The sequence below is a fragment of the Triturus cristatus genome, chromosome 4_2 (assembly GCF_964204655.1).
Source record: "Triturus cristatus chromosome 4_2, aTriCri1.1, whole genome shotgun sequence".
Lineage (NCBI taxonomy): Eukaryota > Metazoa > Chordata > Amphibia > Caudata > Salamandridae > Triturus > Triturus cristatus.
In genome coordinates this window covers 8,653,583-8,676,926 of record NC_140586.1, presented here as the reverse complement: position 1 = coordinate 8,676,926, position 23,344 = coordinate 8,653,583, and the positions used below count along the sequence as shown (strand labels likewise).

The following is a 23,344-nucleotide window of genomic DNA, read 5'->3' as shown; positions in this document are numbered from 1 at the left end:
CCTTACACATACAATGCGCCCTATCATAAGGGGGGCTTACATGATGCCAAGGGAAGGTTTTAGGGGCTGGGAAGCAGGTGCACTTCACAGCCAAGATGGCAGTTCTGGACTGCACGCAGACACTGCAGTGGCAGGTCTGAGACACACTTTACAAGCTGCTTCTGTGGGTGGCACAAACCAGTGCTGCAGGCCCACCAGCAGCATTCGGTTTACCAGCCCTGGGCACACACCGGCCACGCTACTAGGGACTAACAGGTAAACTGAATAAGCCAATCATGGATGTACCAATTCATATGTCATCTTTACAAAGGGAGCATTCGCGCCGTGGCACTGAATGGCAGCGGCACAGCGCCCAGAGCATCTATCACCAGCAAAAACAGAGGAGACCCAGCGAAAAAAGGAAGGGAGACTCACGCCAATGGTGCCAGGTCTAACACTGATGATGCAAAGGAGAGTCTGCGCAGTCTAGTGTAGGGTTTGTACAGTGGAGTTACACCATGCAGTAGAAATTCCTAGTGTAATCAACAGAACATATATAAGTAAGATGTGTGCTTGAGGATAAAGCACACATTTTTTTGCGGGTGTATATTTAGCACGAACTCGACCCGAAGGTATTGGAGCGCTTTACATAGCAACAGTTAGTTACACATTCATTTCTTGGTAGGCACAGGGAGATTAAGTGATTTACGCACATTCACAGGAGGCTGTGCCCACGCCAAGGCTCGACCTGGTTCTCCAGCTCCAAAGTGGGTCTCCCACATAACTGAGACTGCATCAATGTATAGGGCGCGTACCTGCCGACATAGGCTTCCCAGAGCTTGCACATATTAACCCCTTCAGTGCCCATGACGAGCTGGACTCGTCATGGGCTGCGGTGGCGCTGTGCCCATGACGAGTCCAGCTCGTCATGAACTCCGCCCGCTAATGCAAGGCGCGGCACTGGGCGGGGAAAGGGACGGGCATCCAAGGGGTTAAATGCAGGTATGTTAGTCCACATACAGCATGCCTCCTTGTTTGTGCCTGCTTTTTACATGTCATTAAAGTTTGTGGCACAGCCAGATCACACTAATTTATTAGATATGGCTTAACGCCAAAACGCAACGTCGTAGAGTTGGCTGCCCAAACGCCCCCTACCCCTCCTTTGCATACATTAACGGGAGATAGAGCAAAGGGTTCGTTTGGGTGCAGCGCAAGGGTCAAATTACAGTGCTGAATAGATTTTGCTCGAGAGACGTGACCTGCTGCTGCTGAGCAGGCCTAAACCTTTAGCAAGTCTGAGCCAGAATGTGTTGGTCACAGACTACTTACATATCTGTTACATCCTCCTCCTGTCAGTCTATTTATCGAACAAAGTCAAAACCCGGCTTCAGAATTTTTTTCTACATGTTATAAGGTAATATGAGTTTAGGATCATAAAACGTGCCTTTTGAGGTAGATTTATGCTGCGCTTGTCTGGAAGTTGTCAAAGCTCGTGAAATTATTTGCTTTCGGCAATTGCCTGTTTTTAAACAGTGAAAACATTTTTTAACAGAGCTCCACAAACTGGCTTGTTTAGACACTTTTGCTTTTTCCCCCCATAAATTCCATAATACGGTAATTGCATTTCATCAACCGAAACCCATTAACCAGATGGTAGTTAATTGCCAACTCTAAAGTTAGTGGCAACTCTAAAGTATACTCCAATGTTCAATAACTCGTACAGCTGGCTGACAAGTGCTCCTGTTTTCATTAGGGCAGACTATTAAACCAGATTTGCTTTCCTAATCTCTCAATGCATGACCTTTCACCCACTAAGCCCACGTGACCTCTCTTGGCAGCTCTTCCGTGTTGTGTATGCATCTTCCTCGACCCGCCTTCTATAGAGCCAGTCAGCTGACAGCCAAAACATCTCTTTTTTGCATTTAGCAACAGCAGTTCTCTGACAACCGAGAGTCCACTGAAGAAACAAGCATTTGCAATGCAATAGGTCTTGCATTATTAAAGTTTGAGCTATTGGCATTGCTAAATAATGCAACACCAATAGCTCAAACTTTAATAATGCGAGACCTATTGCATTGCAAATGCTTGTTGTACTTACTACTACTGATGGAGCAGGGTTATGAAAAAATAAAACCTGCTCGGATTAAACTTTCATTAACCGTGTGCTGTGAAAATTATTATTAAAGAACGCTAAAATAAGGGGAAATGCTTTTGCGCATGCGTGTACTAATGCATGAAAACTAAGCCTCAGACTCTTTTGGCTAAAATAAAAGACTAATGCTGCCTATGTGCATGTTAATAATAATGGCTAGGAATAATACGGGTTGTGCATGGGTTAGTGCAATGCTGGGATGGTGGGCATTGAAAATTACATTTCATGAAAATAAATGTTTGTGGTTCATTCCCTTTGGACAACAAAGCATGGGGTTTCGGTCTGCATGTCGGGTTAAGGGTTAAGTAGTGAAGAAATCGTGGAAAAATGTTTTTAAACTATGAAGTGCGAGCAGGAGAAGAGAAGGAGCCTGAATGTGTCCTTCAAAGACTTATGAACGTGCCATAAATCGGAACAAAAGGACATTGCTGTGAACCGAGAGAAACTTCCTCTGCAGAGAGGTGCTCAGCAGAAGATTTTTATACAATGTTTTAATTTATTGTCAAACTAGAGGAAATGTGGATAGTGTAATGAAAAATATTTCCTGGGTTACGTGGTTGATGTCATAGCCTATTCTCAAACAATAGACCTTTATAGAATTATAAATGTGTGGACAGTGAAGTGATCATACACCTCCTTTCCTAGCCAATCCAATCACTAGTAGAGCCAGAGTTTGATATTTCTATTGGATGGTCTTTTGACATTTAGGGTATAATTGAAAGTCCCTGGTGGTGTTGTTGTTGGGTCGGCTAGTGTTCAGGTAGCGGGAGAATCGTCACGGTTGTCGGTTTGCTGTTTCCAGATAGAGGCCTACCTGTTTCCCGATTCCTGACTTAAATTTTGCCACCTGACTCTTCTCGAGTGGCCTTGCTGCCCTTTTTAGGCCAGAGGGTAGATTTCCCTGATTCTTATTTGGGTTAGTATAAGTGATAACTCTGAATTTGCATATTCATTTGCAAATGTATTTTGTCTCAAACTTTTCTCTCCGCCTATCCACTCCTTCAAGGCATTGTTTATTTGACATGAGCTTGATTTAATCCATTGCTGATATATTTTTTTTCGTGATAATTTATGACTTGCATTGTGTGACCATGTTTAATGAGCATTCATTTTACATTATTTACGATAAACTGAATTGTACATACTGAGTCTGTTATTATTTGGAAGTATAGATGAGTATTTAATTATTACCATCAACTCTTCAACTATAGGTCTGTCGCCACAATTAGATGTGGATAAATGCATGTTCAATAGTGTTTGTGGTAAATTAGATATAAACGTGCATCCCATTGAACCCCAGCGTGAAGGGATTCGTTGGGTAGTGTAAATGAGCCTATGTTTATGAAATTATCAATGCATGATCGCTGGATCAGTTTTGGTAGCAGAGGATGGTTAATTATTGATTAGTTTGGTAATAATTATTATTGGTTTATTGGTTACTAACATGAAAATTTAGTGTTTTTGATTTGTTGTCTGGACGTACGGGTACAGAGTTACCCAAGATCCCGGGATAATGTTATTTTAGCCTATGTAGCAGAGGAATAGTGTGGAAAAAGTGACACACTGCAGAAGTACTTTGTCTGTTGTAATATCAAACAGCCAAAGGCTGTTGATGTTATTTTAGGGACTTATTTGATCGAAAGAAGATTGCATGAAATAGTGAAGGGTCCACCTCTGAAACTCAGCCCCTACATCCCCAAAGGAGTACTAAGACCTCTTTCTGAAAGGAAAGTCCTCTTCCAAAACTTTGGCTAGTATCCCTAGAGGAGTACCAAGTCTTCCTTTAACTTGATTGAGAGTAGAGTAGCGCTGGTCGTTATTTTACTAGACTATAAAAACTATCTTTTATTAGTGGAGCAGATGAAGTAGCATTGTTTTGTGATGTTTCTAACAAGAATTTAGTTGAAGAAAACCTGGAAATACATTGCCGTATCATTTTGTAAAGGGAGGGTCAGTAGTAGGAGTAATACTGATGTCGCAAAAAGCCGCCCTGGCATTGGTCAGGCAGCAGGCGTGTAGTGAGCTGTGATTGGTTGATTGTTGGGAGCTGCGTTGGTATTGGTTAGAATAGCAGATACGTAGTGAGCCCTGATTGGTGGGTTGGCTTGAGTTGCGCTGGTATTGGACGAGCGCTAGGAAATAGAATAAGCATAAATACGGAAGGATTTGTTTTTGTTTGCTGAGATATTTAGCGTAAAAAGAGTTGGAAAATGAAGATGGTAAAAAGAATAAAAGATTTCTTTAAAAAGGACAAGCCGATAGTTACTAGAGAGGGACTTCCTATACCTCCTCCAAGAACACCGGCTTCTTTCATGATGTTGGAACGTGGGTATCATAAGTGCACATGGTTAGAAAATTGGATGAGTTATACTGAAGATGGAGTTTTAGCTTTTCCTGAGCATGGTACGTTTAACGTAAGAATTTTGGAGAACTTGAGAGGGCGAATGAATTAATTGAAACCAAATCCTAGACCCTATGCAGTATTGCGCGCTAGAGGAATGGGAACATGAGGCTTCTAAAAGGGAGAGAGACCGGAATAGAATAAAAATACAGGAATGTAATATCGGTATTCTGAGGCTAGATGGGATGATCAAAAAAAATGATGGAGGAAAGATGTAAGTGCAGATGGATTGTATCCAGTAATAGTTGCTGAAGATCAGACTGGAGTCAAATGTAAAGAGGGAAAGAATAATTTAGAAACTTTAAAACAAGGAATAGACCCAAATGAAATGGATGATGAGTTAATGGATATAATATTGTTAAAGAGACCTCCACCATATCAGTAAAGTTCAGGGGAAACAATTCCAACTGCACCATTAATTGAAACACAAGTTCCTCCAGTTCCACAAACTCTGCAAGCTCCACAATCTTCACAGGTTACACAAGTTCCGGTAGCTTCACAAGTTTCATCAGGTACTCGAGTGTAAGAAGAGAATGGGATTGACATGTTGAATAAAGCAAATAGAGGACTTAACTCAGAGAATTAGTCAAATGAATCTGAATGCAGATGCATTATCGGTACCAGTAACTATAGTTCCGTTGTATGGTGTGTGTAGGAATATATCGAGAGTACATGCATTAATAATAATAATAATCCACATTTGTAAAGCGCGAACAATTACCCGTAAGGGTCTCTAGGCGCTGGGGGCCGTCGGAAAGATTAAGCAAGCTATTGCCCAGAATCACATGGTGCTGGGCTAACCTGGCGCCGGGAATCGAACCGTGATCCCCAGATTCCAGAGTCAGTCACCCTGGCTGCGGCGCCACACGTAAGTATATTAGTGGATCTGAACCAGTTGAGATAAATACTTCATTGATTGATCTTCAAGCTAGAGAAAATGTGATCGAAACACCCAAGAGGAGTGTACAGATGGGTCCTAGAAAGATAGTACAAGATGTTAGAGAAACAACTCAAGTGTCCGGGACTTCAGTGGGTGTTTCGCCAGAGGAGTTAGATGACTGGATGAGAGGAATGGAAAATAATAAGTCTCAATCGAGCATAGATGTAGGTAGACAGAGTGGATCTGGAAGAAATGATTATTGGTACAATGGGTCCAGAGAGATTGAGTAAGTACCGTGATGAGTTGTTGTTATTGTGGAAGAATATAACATGGAAAGCAAAGAATTTGCATGAGAAATTGGCAGAAGCTGCACAAGAATATGGAGTTGATATAGAGATGTCTAAGGTTTTTGCAGAAAACGTATAGATTAGATTTTACTGATAAAGATTTGGAGAGTTTGAATACATCTCGTAAACGATTGCAAATAAAAGAATTAATTAATACTTTGAAGAAATGGGGTGATTTAGAACCATGGAACGGAAGATGGGTGAAAAAAATTAAGAAATGCTTGCAAATAAAAATGCGTCTTTATTTCCATTAAGGGAAACGGGACAGGCTGAAATGGTATGTCGAATGAGAGACGTTCCAGGTGGTGGATATGTTCATGTTCCTTGGTCGAGACAGGATATATTATCCTTTACGAATGACTTTCTCAGGTTGAGGGAGAAACCTGTTGAGTGGTACATACCGGTAGAGAGGTTTGTAAAAGTTTCAAAAGTGTTATTGAAACATTTGGATTGTTTGTTTGAGATTGTGGTTCCAGCTGACTGAGTGCAAAATTACTATTGATTTGGCCTAAGGAAGAATACCCTAGAGACGTGAAAACAGGAGCACCTTCAGAAGATGTGATGAAAAAATATAATCAAGTAATAACTTTTCTGAAAAGTAAGATTCCTCCAAAGGAAACAGATTGGGTTTAAATTGACAGGACAACACAGGAACCCAAATAATCGGTACATGCTTATTATGAAAGGTTGTTACAGGTGTTTAAACAGTATAGTGGTTTTGAAAATATAGGTGCCAAAGATATGGGACATTTTGTAAATAGGATTGTTTTTGGATTGAAACCTGAAATTAGTAAGATGATTCAGCAACATTTTATTTGTTGGCATAGTAAAACAGTTGATGAGATTCTGAGATATGCCAAATATTGTAGTGATGACATTGCGTCAAGGCATAAAAAGTTGAAAGAGAAAATAATGTGGGCACAGGTGAAAGTGGCAGAACAGAAAGATGGAAATAATGGTTCTCAAACAGATTTTCAGATGAAAGGACAAAATCAAAATGGGCAGGTACTAAATGGAGGTAGAGGTAAAACGAATAGAGAAGGAATGTAAAAGAAATATCCTTGTCATGTGTGCAGAACATTTGGACATTGGAGGATGAGTGTAGATCTTTACTGAAAAATAATGGAATGAATCAAAATTTCAATCCACAGATGCAGAATGAGGTGGTTGTGAAGCAGCAACAGCAGCCGGTAGTTACACCACAGACACAAGTAGTACAGGTGCTGTGAGAAAGTGCCATCTTTCTTGCATGGTATGCCCCCACTTTTTTTGCTGAATTGCTGATGTACTTTGACTGAATGTGCCCTGGGCTCCTGCCAATCGGGTACCGAGGGCCTGTGTTCCTTCCCTAAAATGCATGACAGCCTAAACCCAATTGGCACCTCTGGCCACAGGTCAGCCCCTGGTAAATGGCACCATAGGTACCCAGGGCACTGTGACCAGAGAAGGCCCCTAAGGGCTGCAACACTTATTGTGCCAACCCTTAGAGGCCCTGTACCCTTACACACACACACACACACACACTGCCTTTGCAAGCTGTGTGTCTGGGTGCAGAACTAAACTGAGTCTACATGGCACGCCTCCCTCTGTGCCATGCCCACAATACACACTGCCCTGGCATACATCAGCCACACCTCTAGCTGGGTGCCCTATGCCAGTGGTGTGGGTACAGGTGCATGAGCCTTGTGCCTCTACAGTACCCAGGTCCATTCCTGGGCACTGTAAGTGCAGTGCTGCCATTTCAGAGTATATGGTGCTGGGAGATCGTCAACACGAACTCCACAGCACCATGATGGCTACACTGAAGACTGAGGTTTGGTATCAAACCTCTCAGCACATTAAACCCACACTGGTGCCAGTCAGTGCAACTTTTACTCTAACCTACTTCCCCATTTGCCCTGACAAGTGACCAGGATCCCAGCTCCCACAGCCGCGTGGGCTGCTAGCCAGCAGCCACCAACCCAAGGCCCCCTGCCGCCCATAGGATAACATTGGGCCGAACTCACTCTGCACCCGGCTGCCCCTGTGCCGCTGAGGGTGTAAGAACTGTACTTACCTGACCCTGGGAGACCCCTGGGTCTATGCCCAGAACCTTAACTCTGCCAGTCGAGTACTTACCCAAAAGCCGATAACTCACTTTTCTTCCATAGGGTAACATTGACTGGTTTCACTTGGAAATTCTTCTAAAAGTGGAGATTCTAAACTTTAAAATATTCACCTAAAATCAACCGAGTAACAAACGAAAATACTCACCTGCTATCAGGAGAAATTTCAGTGCTGGATCTTGGTGCCCAGCACTGACCCTGAAAAATAATTACAACCACATTTACCGCTAACCCAATTTTCTTCCATAGGAAACCATTGACTGTTTTTCTGTGAAATTTCTTCTGTGTCGATTTTTGCAAACTACAAATATTCTTTAAAAATCGCACCAACTGTGAAAACGTAATTACTTATCTGTTTTAGATAGATGTCCCAGTGCTGAACCTAGGAGCCCAGCACTGGATTACAAAAGTAACGAGAACATACTTTACCGGTAACTTGAACTTCTTTCAAAGGATAACATTGCCTGATTTTTGCTAAAAAAGTTTCTAAGTGTCGATTTTGCAAACTAAAAAATATTCGTTAAAAATCGCCTGTATAACAAACACATTCTTTCAACTGTTTACAGGAAGTGGCCCAGTGCTGGATCCAGGATCCAACACTGAGTTAGAAAAAGTAACTATAACCCCACTTACCTGCTATGTGAATTTCCTCCCATAGGATAACATTGGTGATTTTTGTTGAAAAAGTTTCTGTCTCTCAACTTTTAAAATACAATAATATTCCTTAAAAATCACTACTGTACCCAAAACGCTTTTACTCAACTGTTTACAGGAACTGTCCCAGGACTGAATCTAGGATCCAGTCTTGTGGTAAGAAAAGTAATCCAAAAAGTAATCTATTGCATTTTACTAGAAATTCCCATTGAGCTCCATGTATAATTGTGTTTGAATTTGTGTTGCCTATTGCAACAACTGTATCTATTGCATCCAAAGTCTATTGCCTATTGAAAAGTATTTTTCTAGAGCCTCTCAATCTGAGAAAGTATATTTTGATACCTATTGTTGGTTCTAAAATAAAACAACTACATAGTTTTATACAAAATCCATTGGCCTAGAGTTCAGTTCTTGAGTGTGTGAGACCGTTTGCTGACTGGTTGTGTACAACAAATGCTTTACACTGTCCTCCGATACGGCCTTGCTGCTCGACCAAGCTACCACTTTACAGAGTAAGGTTATATCTAACTTTAGCCTCTGCCAAACCTTTGGGGACTGTGGACTCTGTACACACTGTACCTATTTGGGAACAGTATATACAGAGCCACTTTCCTACAGGTGCCTCAAGCGCCTATGCCAAACAATGTGAATGCGCAAATTCAGAGATACAGTGTGAATACTGGATTCCACACAGGTGAACATTTGGTAAGAATCAAAATGTACAAGTGGTTTCGCAATATTCCGAGTTCCGAGAGTGATTCAGACTCATCTCAATGACGGTGCCCGAGGGGGAAGGAAGAGTGCGTGCTTTGCGCAGCTGTAGAGGTAGATCAGTCTGGTCCTTTTGTTGATGGAAAAGTGGAAGGTAATGATATTACATTCCTAGTGGACACTGGTGCTACCCGTTCTACTGCGAGAGCAGCAGAATTTCTAAACCTACCCCTCTTGGGAGAAACTATCCAAGCTGTGGGAGTCTCAAATAAATATATTAAAACTCCAATAACAAGACCAATATAAGTTCATATTGGAAAATTCAGAGACATGCATCGGTTTGTGTTATGTGATACAAGCCCGGTTAACCTTTTAGGAAGGGACTTGCTTTGCAAAATGAACTGCACCATTTATTTTACGCCAGATGGTATTGCTTTTCAAACACTAGTTGAGGATGTTGCTTTTAAAATGATGTTAACGAAACAAGGGTCAGAAGTGAATGATTTGTATTCACTGCTTACAGAAGAGGATTTACCTGCAGAGTTGAGAAAAGCAGTAAGACCGGATGTATGGGATTTTACCGGAAATTCATTGGTTTGATGAAAGGTATGGATCCTGTTAAAGTTAGTTAAACCAGGTGCAATATATCCAAACACACCTCAGTACAGGACGAGTCCTGAGATCATAGCAGGAGTGATTCCTGTAATTGATCAAATGATAGAGCAAGGTATTTTAAAAGAAATACTAAGTAGTCCTTGTAATTCAACTATTATGGGGATTAAAAAACCAAGTGGAAAATGCAGAATAGTACAGGATTTGAGGAAAATTAATAAGTGTGGTACCCTGTTGTCCAATAGCACCAACCCCAGCAGTGATTCTTCATCAAATTCCTTGCGATGCAGAATGGTACACAGTGATTGATTTGTGTCAGGTATTTTTCTCAATACCCTTACATCCAGATAGCCAATATTTATTTGCATTCCGGTTCGGGTACCGTGTTTTGGCATGGTGCCGAGTTCCTGAGGTTCAAATTGGAAAAGCAGCAGGACCATTTACCAAGTTACAGCTATACTTTATCGAACTTCCCCCTTGTAATTGACTGAAATATGTGTTGGTCGTTGTTTCCTTGTTTTTCTCTTTGGGTGGAAGCCTATCCAACAAGAAGGAATAACAGCCCGACTGTTGCTAAACTGCTTTTGAGGAGATAATTCCTAGGTTTGGATTTCCGGTCTCTTTAGAAACCGATAGAGGAACACATTTTAACAATGAAATAATTCCTATTTGCGCAGCATTACAAATTGAGGAAAAGCTGCATTGTGCCTACCGACCAGAATCATCTGGAGTGGTCGAGCAAATTAACGGCACTATAGAGTCCAGATTGTCAAGTGTGTGGGTCTACAACAGTGAAATGGTCAGACGCTTTATACCTTGAGTCTTCAAAGTATTCCGGATAAAAAGACTGGATTGAATCCTCAAGAAATTCTAATGGCAAGAGCAGTGAGACAAGAAATTGTACTAGCAAACAAACTGATTAATATTTCTGATGATCTGGTGCTTGATTATTGCAAATGATTGGCTGATCTGGTGCGTTCTGTGTCTCATCAGGTTGGAACCACAACACAGACGGATCACACACATGATTTAAGTCCAGGCGAGTGGGTTCTATGGAAGAAACACGTGAGGAAGTCGTGTTAAGAACCCAGATGGCACGGATCATACCAAATTATTATGGTGACAATGACAGCAATGAAGTGTGGTGGCTTGCCTAATTTGATTCATGCAAGTCATACAAGAAGATTCCCAAATCCACTTGAAAGACAAAGAAGAGCAGCAACTGGTAAAGAAAAGAACCAGAAGCTGAAGGGCACGAAGCTATAGAATCTAGTGAGACAGATTATGAAAAGGCTGAACATGAAGATGAACCAAGTACAAGTCGAATAAAGTGGGCACCAGCTACTGGGGTCTCAAGAGACTGCTGTTGAGAAACAAAGAGAAAGTGACTAAAATCAAGAGCAAGTACAACAAAGAAAAGAATTGAATAAAAGAACTTGACAACTTGACAACGAAGGTGAAGAAGCAGTTCAAGTTAAGAAAGCAAGAAAAGGTGATGTGTGGCCAAAAGGAGTGAAAAGACTGATGTACACTAGAAAAGAAAAGGCCGGAACATTATTTCAAGAGTTCCAGAAGATTTGAAGATGGAGAAGATGTATATAAAAAAAGAGGGGATAAAGAAGAGACCAAAGTGTAAGGATACACTGTTCTAGATGGTTTTTGGATAAGTTGTTCAAAAGTTTTTCAGTTTTTCAAGTTTTTAGAATGTTATGGTTTTTTCTTAGATTTTTATTTTTATATATAGTCTAAAATGGCAAAGGTAACAGACTGGATATCAAAATCCTAGTTTTAAACATAGATGTATTTGTGCTTGCTTATGTAGTGTCTACAAATGTTGGTGTGGTTAACACTAATTATTGTCGTGCCTGTTTTAATGGTGACTAATCACAAAAATAATAATGTGGGAAGTGAGAAAATGGACTCTAGTACTAAAGAAAAACTAAACACTAATATGGAAAAGATAGACCTTAGTAGTGTTTATCATCATGATAAATCAATTAATGATTTTTCGTTAAATGTTTTCACTAAATTGTTGTATGAATTTGTTAACACAACGCGAGAGATTGTTATGTGTGTATGCAACTACCATTGTCTGTCTCAGAGGGGGTGACATATCATCACCTACCTTTAACAAATGGTGTGTCTTGTAGTGTTTTAGCAAGTTTGTTCTGTGAGAGGGAAGGATTAGAGTATTATTACTCTAATTTTGTTTTAAAGTTTTCTGAAAATGCTGTTAGAAGAGATTTGAAAATTGTTTATGGTCCTGTTTATCCGGCATACATGGGTGATTTTTTCATTAGTAACAAACCAATAGATACAATAGATGCATATAGAAAGAACTTTACCTGTAAACTACGACATGAACAAATAGAATTTATGAATATGGTAGAAGATAGAAGACGAGATTTCAGAAAGAAAGCTGCTGAGCTTAAGTCTCATGTACCTCCATGGGCTTTCAGAGAGGGTGATTACAAAAAGGGTGAAATTTACGCTGCCATGACTCTAGATTTTCAACATAGAGGAAAGCTTTGTGTGTTTAGAGAAAAGACTGAACTTAATAGTTAATTCATTGGTTCTAGTGAATGTGAGCATACTTTCTTGATAAAAGGAAGTTGGGGATTGAAAGGTGGAACTGATCCTGTTTTCCCGGGAATTTATTGTGTTTAGTAAGAATGCCTATTATAGGTTACCTGTAGGTTGGTATCGATGTTGTTATTTAGGCATAGTATTTCCAATTGTGTACCATGTAGATAAGAATAATAGTTAATGAAATAAAGCAGGCATTAACACGTAATAAGAGAGGAGCAAGTTATTCTGAAATAATAGGGGATATTTTCAGAGCACTGATACCTTCAGTTGGAGTCCTTCTGAATTCACATAAAATGAGAAAACTGTTCACAGTGGTTGATAGTTTATCAACCGATACTGCTGGTGGGTTTTTGATGATTGATACTGAAATGGTTGCAATTAAATCAATGGTTTTGCAAAATCGACTTGCCCTTGATATATTATTGGCAAAAGAGGGTTAAGTCTGAAGCATGTTAAAAACACAATGCTGCACTTACATCCCTGATAAGAGTTAAAATCTTGAGGGCTATATTAGAAATATTACAGAACTTCATGAAAATTTGACTGAATTGAAGGTTGATGGTGCATGGGAGAAACTTGGTAAGAGTTTTTCCTCAGTGGGAAATTGGTTTTCTACTATAGGGAATAGTTTACTAGGGAAAATATTAAAATCTTTTACGTCGGTAGTTTTAGTGACTTTAATGAATTATTTTGATTTATAAATGTTGCAAATGTTGAAGAGGAAGGGTGTCGGATCTTAAACGTAGAGCTAGAAAAAGAAAGAGAAGAGATGGAATTAGTGGATATGAGAGGAAATTACTATGAGATCATGAAGGATTTAGACGGAAGAATGATACAATGAGAAAGAAGTACAGTATTTTAGATAAGTGGCAAGTTGTGGCTTTTTTGTGATGGCTCAAAAACAAGGGGGAGGGGGGATCAATGGAGCAGAGTTTTGAGAAAATAAAACCTGTTCAGATTGAACCTTCAGTAACCGTGTGCTGTGAAAATTATTATTAAAGAACGCTAAAATAAAAGGAAATGCTTTTGCCCATGCATGTACTAATGCATGAAAACTAGGCCGCAGACGCTTTTGGCTTAAATAATAATAAGACTAATGCTGCTTATGTGCATGTTAATAATAATTGTTAGGAATAATATGGGTGGTGCATGGGTTACTGCAATGCTGGGACGGTGCATGTTGTAAATTACAGTTCGAGGCATATGAGCTGCAGATTGTACACTTAGCATAGATCGCCATCTGGTGTTGGGCCCGGATGTTTGCAGTTTGTTTTTCTTCTTGGACAGTCTTTGGAAGTCACGAGTTTGGTGACTCCTCCTTCGGTCCGTACTGCGCATGGGCTTCGGCTCCATCCCCAGATTGTTTTTTTCCGCCATCTGGCTCGGATGTGATACTTCGTGCTCCGGCTTCGAACTTCTACGGTTCCAGCCTCGACGGAAAATCCTCGTTTCTTCGAGTTTCTTCATCTTCATTTCTCGAAGCGCCACTTTCTCCATCCCGTACATCGGCACCGGCCCTCGGGCCCTCCTCGACTCCGGTCCCGGCCGATGGAAAGGACTCCGTTCAAAAAGTGCCCAAAATGTGGGTCTAAATTTCCCCACACCGACCTCCATCAGGTGTGTAATCTTTGCCTCTCTCCAGAACACGAGGCCAGAGACTGCCCCGCCTGTAAGTCTTTTCGATCGAAGAAAACCATCCGGGATCGAAAAGCTCGACGCACCATGGCGCACTCATCGTCTGCAGCTCCACCGGACATCTTCGGAGACGGCGCCGAAGCTTCGGGGCAAACACACACCGAGCAGGAAGAAGACGTCGTCAGCGCTTCCGAGGCCGACGACTCCGACGTGGAGGACATCACACCGGCGCAGCGGGTCGTGAGTACTGTGCCCCCTCCCACCCCCGCGCCCAAAACCAAAGAGACTCAGGTTACTCCCTCGCCTGCCGGCCTGGGCAAAACCAAGACCAAAGCTTCTATCACCCCACCTTCGGGCCCGGTGTCGAAGCCTCCAAAGTCTCACGGCAGCTCGGGATCGAGCCAGCCGACGCCCGGTGCTGAAAAACAGCATCCGGCACCGAAGAAAGCAATATCCAGCTCGACTCCGAAGCCACCGGTGCCGAAGCCTGGACTCTCGGTGCCGACCAAACACAAACACAAATCTGTCGGCACCGACGCTCCGGCGCCGAAAACTCCTTCGACGCCGAAAAAACCGGAGGCCCCAAAAAAGCATGGCGCACACAAACCATCGAAGCCCTCGGTTCCGAAATCACCGGTGCCGACAGACGATTCGGCACCATTGGCTCTGTTTACACCAGACCCTTTACAAAAGACTCTGTCCAAAGATCCAAAGACTGGGCTATTGACTTTAATTATCAAGAAAAGACGCCTTGATACTCCGGCTCCTCCTCCACCACCCAAACGGAAGGACTCTGCTACTTCTCCCCTCAGAGTGCCCTCCCCACTACCGCCTCCCCTACCTCCTCCACCTCCTCCTCCCCCTCCCAGGTCTCCGCCACCTTTACCTCACTACTCTCCGACCCCGTCTCCAGATCCGGATGACGGGGACCCGGACAATTACCCGGCGGACGCCCCAATGGATCCCACTCCACCGGGGACCCCAGACCCATGGGAGGATTACAATAACACTGATGTACCCGATATACCTCAGGACGACCTATACCCATCCAGGCCGTCTCCTCCAGAGGACTCCTTAGGGTTCCATCATTTAGTGCAGAGAGCAGCACACTACCATGGGGTGGACATGCACACTGAACCAGTGGAAGACAACTTCTTACTGGATACATTTGACATACAGGACAAATCCACTTCTATTTTACCCATTCTTAAGGGTGTCACCAAGCATGCCGCAGAGGTGTTCAAAGACCCTGTCAGGGCCAGGGTACTAAACCCTAGAATAGAGAAAAAGTATAAGGCGGCACCCACAGACCCTGCATACATTAAGGGCCCTGCTCCCTTAGATTCCCTAGTTGTCTCTACAGCTAGAAAGCGGGCTAACTCCCAGTCCTCAGGAGAAGCCCCACCGCCAGACAAGGAATCCAAACTCCTAGACGCGTCTGGCAAGCGCACCGCCTCTCAAGCTGCAAACATGTGGCGCATTGCAAACACACAAGCGCTACTTGCGCGCTATGACAGAGCACACTACGACGAACTTGAGGCTCTTATGCAGCACCTTCCCGAGAAACACAAGCGTAGGGCTCATGAGCTAATACAGGAGGGTAAACTCATTACAAACACCTCCATTAAGTGTGCCCTCGATGCAGCCGACACTGCTTCTAGAGCCATAAATACCAGTGTCCTGCTTCGTCGCCATGCCTGGCTCAGGATCTCAGGGTTTAAGCCTGAAGTCCAGGCGTCCATACTCAATCACCCCTTTGACCAACAAACTCTCTTTGGGCCCAAGGTAGACGAAGCGTTGGGAAAGATGAAAAAGGACACAGACACAGCAAAGTCTATGGGGGCACTCCAAACACAAGCCTCTAAACGTTCCTTTCGACGCTCCTCCTTTCGTGGCACAGGCAGAGGCTTCTCCACCGATAGCACCTCTACCTCCTACAAATCCCCTCCTCAAAATACCTTTTCAAAGGGCAACCAAAGGGGTGGTTACAGAGGCAACAACAATAAGGGCAGGGGCAAAACTAACAACACCCGTTCTGCCACCCCGCCCACACAATGACTTCCCTCCGCTCCCCCCAGACCATTCCACTCCGGTCGGGGGCAGACTACAAAACTTTATCCACGCATGGGAGTCCATAACATCGGACAAATGGGTGACCCAAATCATTCGGTCAGGGTACTGTCTCGAGCTAACATCTACCCCACCCAATATCCCACCAAGGCACCGCCCAATGTCTCAAGAACATTCCACACTGCTCAAACAGGAGGTACTCTCCCTCCTCCAAAAACACGCTATAGAGCAGGTCCCCATCAATCAGCAAAATCTAGGGGTTTACTCCCTATATTTCTTAATACCAAAGAAAGACGGGACCCTCAGGCCCATTCTGGACCTCCGGCCTCTAAATGCCTACATACATTCAGACCATTTCCATATGGTCACCCTACAACAAGTCCTCCCGCTCCTCTGTCAGGGAGACTTTCTCACAACCTTGGATCTGAAAGACGCATACTTTCACATTCCAATACACCCCTCTCACAGGAAATACCTCAGGTTCGTGGTGGACGGGCAACATTACCAATTCACGGTTCTCCCCTTCGGGGTCACCACCGCACCACGGGTGTTTACCAAATGCCTAGCGGTAGTAGCAGCACACCTCAGACGTCAACACATTCACGTCTTCCCTTACTTAGACGACTGGCTGATAAAAGCCGCGTCTTACCACCAATGCGTGCAGCATACAAACAGCACCATCCAACTGCTCCACTAGCTAGGCTTCACGGTGAACTACCAAAAGTCCCACCTCATACCATCTCACACAAAGCAATATCTCAGGGCCACTATAGACACCTCCAAGGGTATTGCCTATCCAAACTTAGCCAGAATCACAAGCATTCAAGCCTTACGCAAAACATTCCTTCCCCAACACTCTCTTCCAGCAAGCGTGTTCATGAAGCTCATAGGAATGATGGCGTCTTGCATCTTTATAGTGCCCCATGCAAGACTCCACATGCGTCCACTTCAAGAGTGCCTAGCACAGCAGTGGAACCAGGCCCAGGGTCAGCTGACGGATCTGGTGTTGGTGGACGGCCGCACACATCACTCTCTGCAGTGGTGGAACACCACAAACCTTTCCAAAGGGCGGCCGTTCCTGGACCCGGTTCCTCAGGTGATTCTAACAGCGGACGCATCGCTCTCCGGCTGGGGAGCGCACCTCCTACTCCTCACAATGCAAGGTCTATGGACGCCACAGCAAAAATCGCTCCACATCAACCATCTGGAGCTCTTGGCGATCTTTCTAGCCCTAAAATCTTTCCAAAAACAGATTTCGGGCAAAGCAGTCCTCATTCGCACAAACAACATGACTGCAATGTATTATATCCAAAAACAGGGGGGGGGACACTCTCCCCAGCTCTCCCGCTTAGCCCAGAGCATATGGAGATGGGCAATTCCCCAAAACATCTTTCTCCTGGCACAACACGTTCCAGGCGTACAAAACACCATGGCAGATCTGCTCAGCAGACAAACGCAACAACTACACGAATGGGAACTGCATCCACAAGTTCTTCAGCCATTCTTCCAACAGTGGGGGCATCCTCAGATAGACCTCTTCGCCACCCACGAAAACAAAAAATGCCCAAGCTTCGCCGCCAGATACCCACACCCATTGTCCAAGGGCAATGCGATATGGATGAACTGGTCAGGCAGATTTGCATACGCCTTTCCACCTCTCCCACTAATTCCATTAGTGGTCAGGAAGCTACAACAGCACTCCCTCACACTCATTCTGGTAGCTCCGACGTGGGCCAGGCAGCCGTGGTACACCACGCTACTACAACTATCAGTGGTACCACATCAAAAACTGCACCTATCCCCATGCCTCCTAACCCAGAACCATGGAGAAATCAGGCACCCGGACCCAGCTCAGCTCAACCTGGCGATCTGGCTCCTGAAATCTTAGAATTCGGATACCTTAACCTTCCCCCTGATTGCATGAACATCATCATGGAAGCCAGACGTCCTACCACTAGAGCATGTTATGCCGCAAAGTGGAAAAGATTTGTTATTTACTGCCGTAACAATACAATCAACCCTTTAGATGCATCCATACAGCACATCATATGCTATCTGCTCCATCTTCACAGGTGTAACCTGGCATATTCATCCATACGCCTACACCTAGCAGCGATCGCTGCTTATCTACAAAACAGACAGCATTTATCACTCTTCAGAGTGCCCGCTATTAAAGCCTTCATGGAAGGCCTTAAACGAGTAATTCCTCCCAGGGCACCACCTTCCCCTGTATGGAATCTAAATTTAGTTCTTACACGACTAATGGGTCCGCCCTTCGAACCAATGCATAAATGCGAGCTACAGTTTCTCACCTGGAAAACAGCTTTTCTCGTAGCTATCACTTCCCTTAGAAGGGTTGGTGAAATACAAGCGTTCACTATACAGGAACCCTTCATACAAATACATCACAGCAAGGTCATACTTCGCACAAATCCGAAGTTCCTGCCCAAGGTCATTTCCCCCTTCCATCTCAATCAATCGGTGGAATTACCTGTCTTCTTCTCGCAACCTCAATCTGTTGCAGAAAGGGCCTTACACACACTCGATGTAAAAAGGGCCTTGCTATACTACATACAAAGAACGCAACCCTTCAGGAAGACTAAACAATTGTTCGTCTCCTTCTCTCCACCACATAAAGGCAACCCCATTTCTAAATCAGGGATAGCTAGGTGGATTGTAAAATGCATACAGATTTGCTATCAAAAGGCAAAAAGAACATTATCTGTTTCGCCTAAAGCCCATGCTACAAGAAAGTTAGGGGCTTCTATGGCCTTTCTAGGGAATATACCCTTAGATGACATCTGCAAAGCAGCCACATGGTCTACACCGCACACCTTCACAAAACATTACTGTGTAGATGTGCATTCCAAGCAGCAAGCTAGAGTGGGCCAGGCTGTACTAAAGACACTATTTCAAACCACTGCAACGGATACCGGTGGTCGCCGCTAAGGTTGGGTACTGCTATATAATCTATGCTAAGTGTACAATCTGCAGCTCATATGCCTCGAACGGAATATGCTACTTACCAGTATGCATCTGTTCTTGGCATGTAGAGCTGCAGAGTTGTACACGCCCACCCGCCTCCCCGGCTACCTGTATCCGTTCCAGTACATCTTATTTAGATACTACACACATGGGTTTCTCACTGTGATTACCAAGCTCCATCATTTCCCTGTTGGCGAAAAACAATCTGAGGATGGAGCCGAAGCCCATGCGCAGTACGGACCGAAGGAGGAGTCACCAAACTCGTGACTTCCAAAGACTGTCCAAGAAGAAAAACAAACTGCAAACATCCGGGCCCAACACCAGATGGCGATCTATGCTAAGTGTACAACTCTGCAGCTCTACATGCCAAGAACAGATGCATACTGGTAAGTAGCATATTCCTTTCATGAAAATAATAAATGTTTGTGTTTCATTCTCTATAGAAAACAATGCATGGTATTTAATTCTGCATGTCGGGTTAAGCAGTGAAGAAATCGGGAAAATGATGTTAAACTATGAAGTGCGAGCAGGAGAAGAGAAGGAGTCCTTCAAAGACTTATGAACGTGCCAAAAATCTGAACAAAAGGAGGACATTGCTGTGAACGGAGAGAAACTTCCTCTGCAGAGGCACTCAGCAGCGGAAGATTGTTATACAATGTTTTAATTTGTTGTCAAACTAGAGGAAATGTGGATAGTGAAATAAAGAATATTTCCTGGGTTATGTGGTTGATGTCATAGCCTATTCTCAAGCAATAGCCCTTTATATAATTATGCATGTGTAGACAGTGTAGTGATCATACACCTCCTTTCCTAGCCAATCAAATCACTAGTAGAGCCCGAGTTTGATACTTCTATGGGATGGTGTTTTGGGTTTTAGGGTATAATTGAAAGTCCCTGGTGGTGGTGGTGTTGGGTCGGCTAGTGTTTAGGTAGCGGGAGAATCGTCACTGTCGTCGGTTTGCTGTTTGCAGATAGAGGCCTACCTGTTTCTCGATTCCTGACTTAATCGTTGCCACCTGATTCTTCTCGAGTGGCCTTATTGCCCTTTTTGGCCAGAGGGTAGATTTCCCTGATTCTTATTTGGGTTAGTATAAGTGATCACTCTGAATTTGCATATTAATTTGCCAATGTATTTTGTCTCTGAAACTGAACTCTCTTTGCCTATCCACTCCTTTAATGGACTGTTTATTTGACAGGAGCTTGATTTAATACATTGCTGATATTTTTCTTTTCCTGATAATTCATGACTTGCATTGTGTGATTGTACTTAATGAGCATTCATTTTACATTATTTACGATAAACAAACTGAATCATACACACTGAGTCTGTTATTATTTAGAAGTATAGATGAGTATATAATTATTACCATCAACTCTTCAACTATAGGTCAGTCTCCACAATTATATGTGGAGAAATGCAGGTTCGATAGTGTTTGTGGTAAATTCGGTATAAACTTGCATCACACTGAACCCCAGCATGAAGAGATAAGTTGTGTAGTGTAAATGGGCCTATGTTTATGAAAAATTATCGATCCCTGATCACTACCATTCTTATGTGAGTTTAGAGTTTACCTCTTTGTCTCTTATGGTATTCATGTACTCTGAAGTCCTTATGAAATGTAACTGGTTCTATCGTGAAGCGCTCTGACCCCTTCGGGTAAAGTGTGAGCTATAAAAAAAACGCATAAATAAATACATAGATTACCCACCCACAGTGCTTTAAGGGGTGCCGACACAACACTGAGCGCTGTTTCCCATGTAAACATAGATGGCTCATTTAACTGGTGTTTGTACGCTTTCTTGGCCGGATCCCTTTTGCACGCCCTGCCTAACATTTATATAATTTAACAAACGACACGTGTATAACCTGTGCTCAGTCATATTGGCACCTAAGCGCGGCTTCTTCTGTGTTATACTGTAAATACGGTCTGTGAAGGGCCTAATTGAGAAAGAACTGTTTGTATAGGTCTTCAGAGCTACTAGATCAGTTATCAGACATGCCAACCCTCCCGATTCAGGTGGGAGACTACCGATTTCAAGGCTAGTCTCCCGCCACCCGATTCCTGCAAGCAAAAACCCGATTCCACAGGGGTTTCAGCTGACAGGGCTTGGTATTGTGTAACGTGCTAATTCTTCCAGCAATAGTCAGAGTGGCGATGCAGGGGCTCTAGAAGGTGTGAAAAACCAACAAAGCCCCATTAACAAGCAAATGGTCTTTTAAAGACCTGTGAAGTACTCGGGGGCGGATGTGTGCGTGCCCGGGAAGCTGTTTGAGCACGGGCTGCCACACACGGGGGGTGTATGCACTGCCAGCAACCTGCCAGGTCAGTGCACAACACTTGCATCGCCCTCTCTCTGCCTGCCATTGCGCTCCCTGCTTCTGAAAGGTAAGAACAAAACGTGCATTTGCGTTTCAAATGTCTGACCCTGCAGCAGCACACTTCCAAAGCCCATACATGACAGTAACCCGATTCAAGGCCCCATTCTCCCGATTTGTTAGGTCTCGCCTGACCCAGCGCATGCGCTGGTCTGGCGAGACTTATTGAGAGGGCTCCAAAAAGTGCTACCAGGCCAGCCTAGAGCTACAGTGCATGTGCGCGGGCGTGCGCGCCGTGCTTTACCGCGATTACTTTCACGGCCGCTTTGATGTTTGATCGCAATCACTTTCGCGGCCGCTTTGATGTTCTCCGTGAGGCTTCAATAGATTGCAGCAGTTAAAACAAGCATTGGCATTGACAATAGGTCTCGCTTTTGGGACCTTATAAGTGTTTAGTTATGCAACTGTTGCATGGCTAAACACATATAAGGTCCCAAAGGCGAGACCTATTGGCTATGCCAATGCTTGTTTTTTTAAATCTCCCACTTTGCTCTTCTGAAATGTTGGCATGTTGTCAGTTAGAGTAATTAGAGCGAAGTCGTATGGCCGGCTTTCTGTCCTTTCCGAGCCTACCCTTCTTAATTAATACTTTAATCTCTAATGTCCTGCAGATTAGAGCGAGGCGGGCCTTTGATTAATACTTCCTTTATTTTCCCCATTGTTAGTTTGCAGAGTTTGGCGTTCTCCCGGAGGCACATGGCCACGCTCGAGATGCTTACTCCTTCGGGAAAATGGTTGAAGGTTTGCTGTCGCACGTGACTCACAAAGGTAGGTTTTTTTTCAAAATCATTTTTTGTTTGCAAGTGAATAGTAAAACACAACTAACTGTTTGTGATACTTTAACTTCTTTCTTTGAAAGAATGCTGCATGATGCATGTTTCGATAACTTTTATCAGATTAGTTTACAAATACACTTGTCTTACCGTCCTTTTACTTTCGAGACCACGCACATCCGTTGTTAAGTGTATAAAAAAAGAAAATGATTAAAGGGTCAGTGCTACGTGATAATTGGGGCTTGGAAAACGTACCCTTAATTTATCAAGATGCGAATTCATGTAACACATGATGTTTTAAAAAAGTCGGATTACGGTCTGAACCATAGAAAATAATGCCCGCGAAGAACCGAAGGAGTATTCTCTTCTGTGATTGATTGATTCATGTGATTCAGTCATTTTAATTATTCAGACATTTTGTTATTACCAGTCTGGTTGGCTGAAACATTTTGTGAGATTTTATTTACACTAACTAGGCACTGTACAATCCCCATTGGATGGGACTCCTGAATGGCGGTTTCTTTCAAGCTCGAGGGACTGCAAATATTACAGAAACCATTCATTACTCGTGAGCTGCTCTTATGGTTTCGTGTTGGCTTGTCCCCGATGAAATAATACTTCCTTTCTTCCAGCTTTTCAATGGTATATGTGTTTTTGTTTGCAAAAAAATGCCTTTTAATTGTGCATGTGCTTTGAGATATGCTGTAGCTCCATCTCTTTTTCTGCAATTATTATTATTTTTTTATTTACATTTTTTTGTATCACGACTCCCGAGAGGTAGCAGGGAGAACAGACTTGGAAAGGCACATCAGGGCAAACCATGAGTAACATTTCCACCCTAAGCTGGGGCACACAGCTTAGCCTCTAACGCGATCTCCACCTCATGCAAGAAACATTATTCTTTGTGCAGGCTTGAAATGGGAAATGATCCTAATTTATTTTTTTAATGTAAAGCGGTTTATTAAATAATTTGAGAAGGCACATTTTCATCAACTATATAGGCAGTACCAGTCTTGCACTAGCAACTCCAGATGTATGCTTATGATCAGCAAAGATACCTAATTTTGGTTAACT

General features: G+C 43.3%; 1 protein-coding gene across 1 annotated transcript in view; it reads left to right on the top strand.

The window, feature by feature from the left end:
* SCYL3 (SCY1 like pseudokinase 3) overlaps nucleotides 1-23,344 on the top strand; it is a 1,105,028-nt gene that overhangs the window by 154,122 nt on the left and 927,562 nt on the right. The window contains exon 4 of the mRNA XM_085600229.1: nucleotides 22,163-22,265. Coding sequence (XP_085456355.1) covers nucleotides 22,163-22,265 — 103 coding nt within the window. The remainder of the gene's footprint in view (nucleotides 1-22,162; nucleotides 22,266-23,344) is intronic.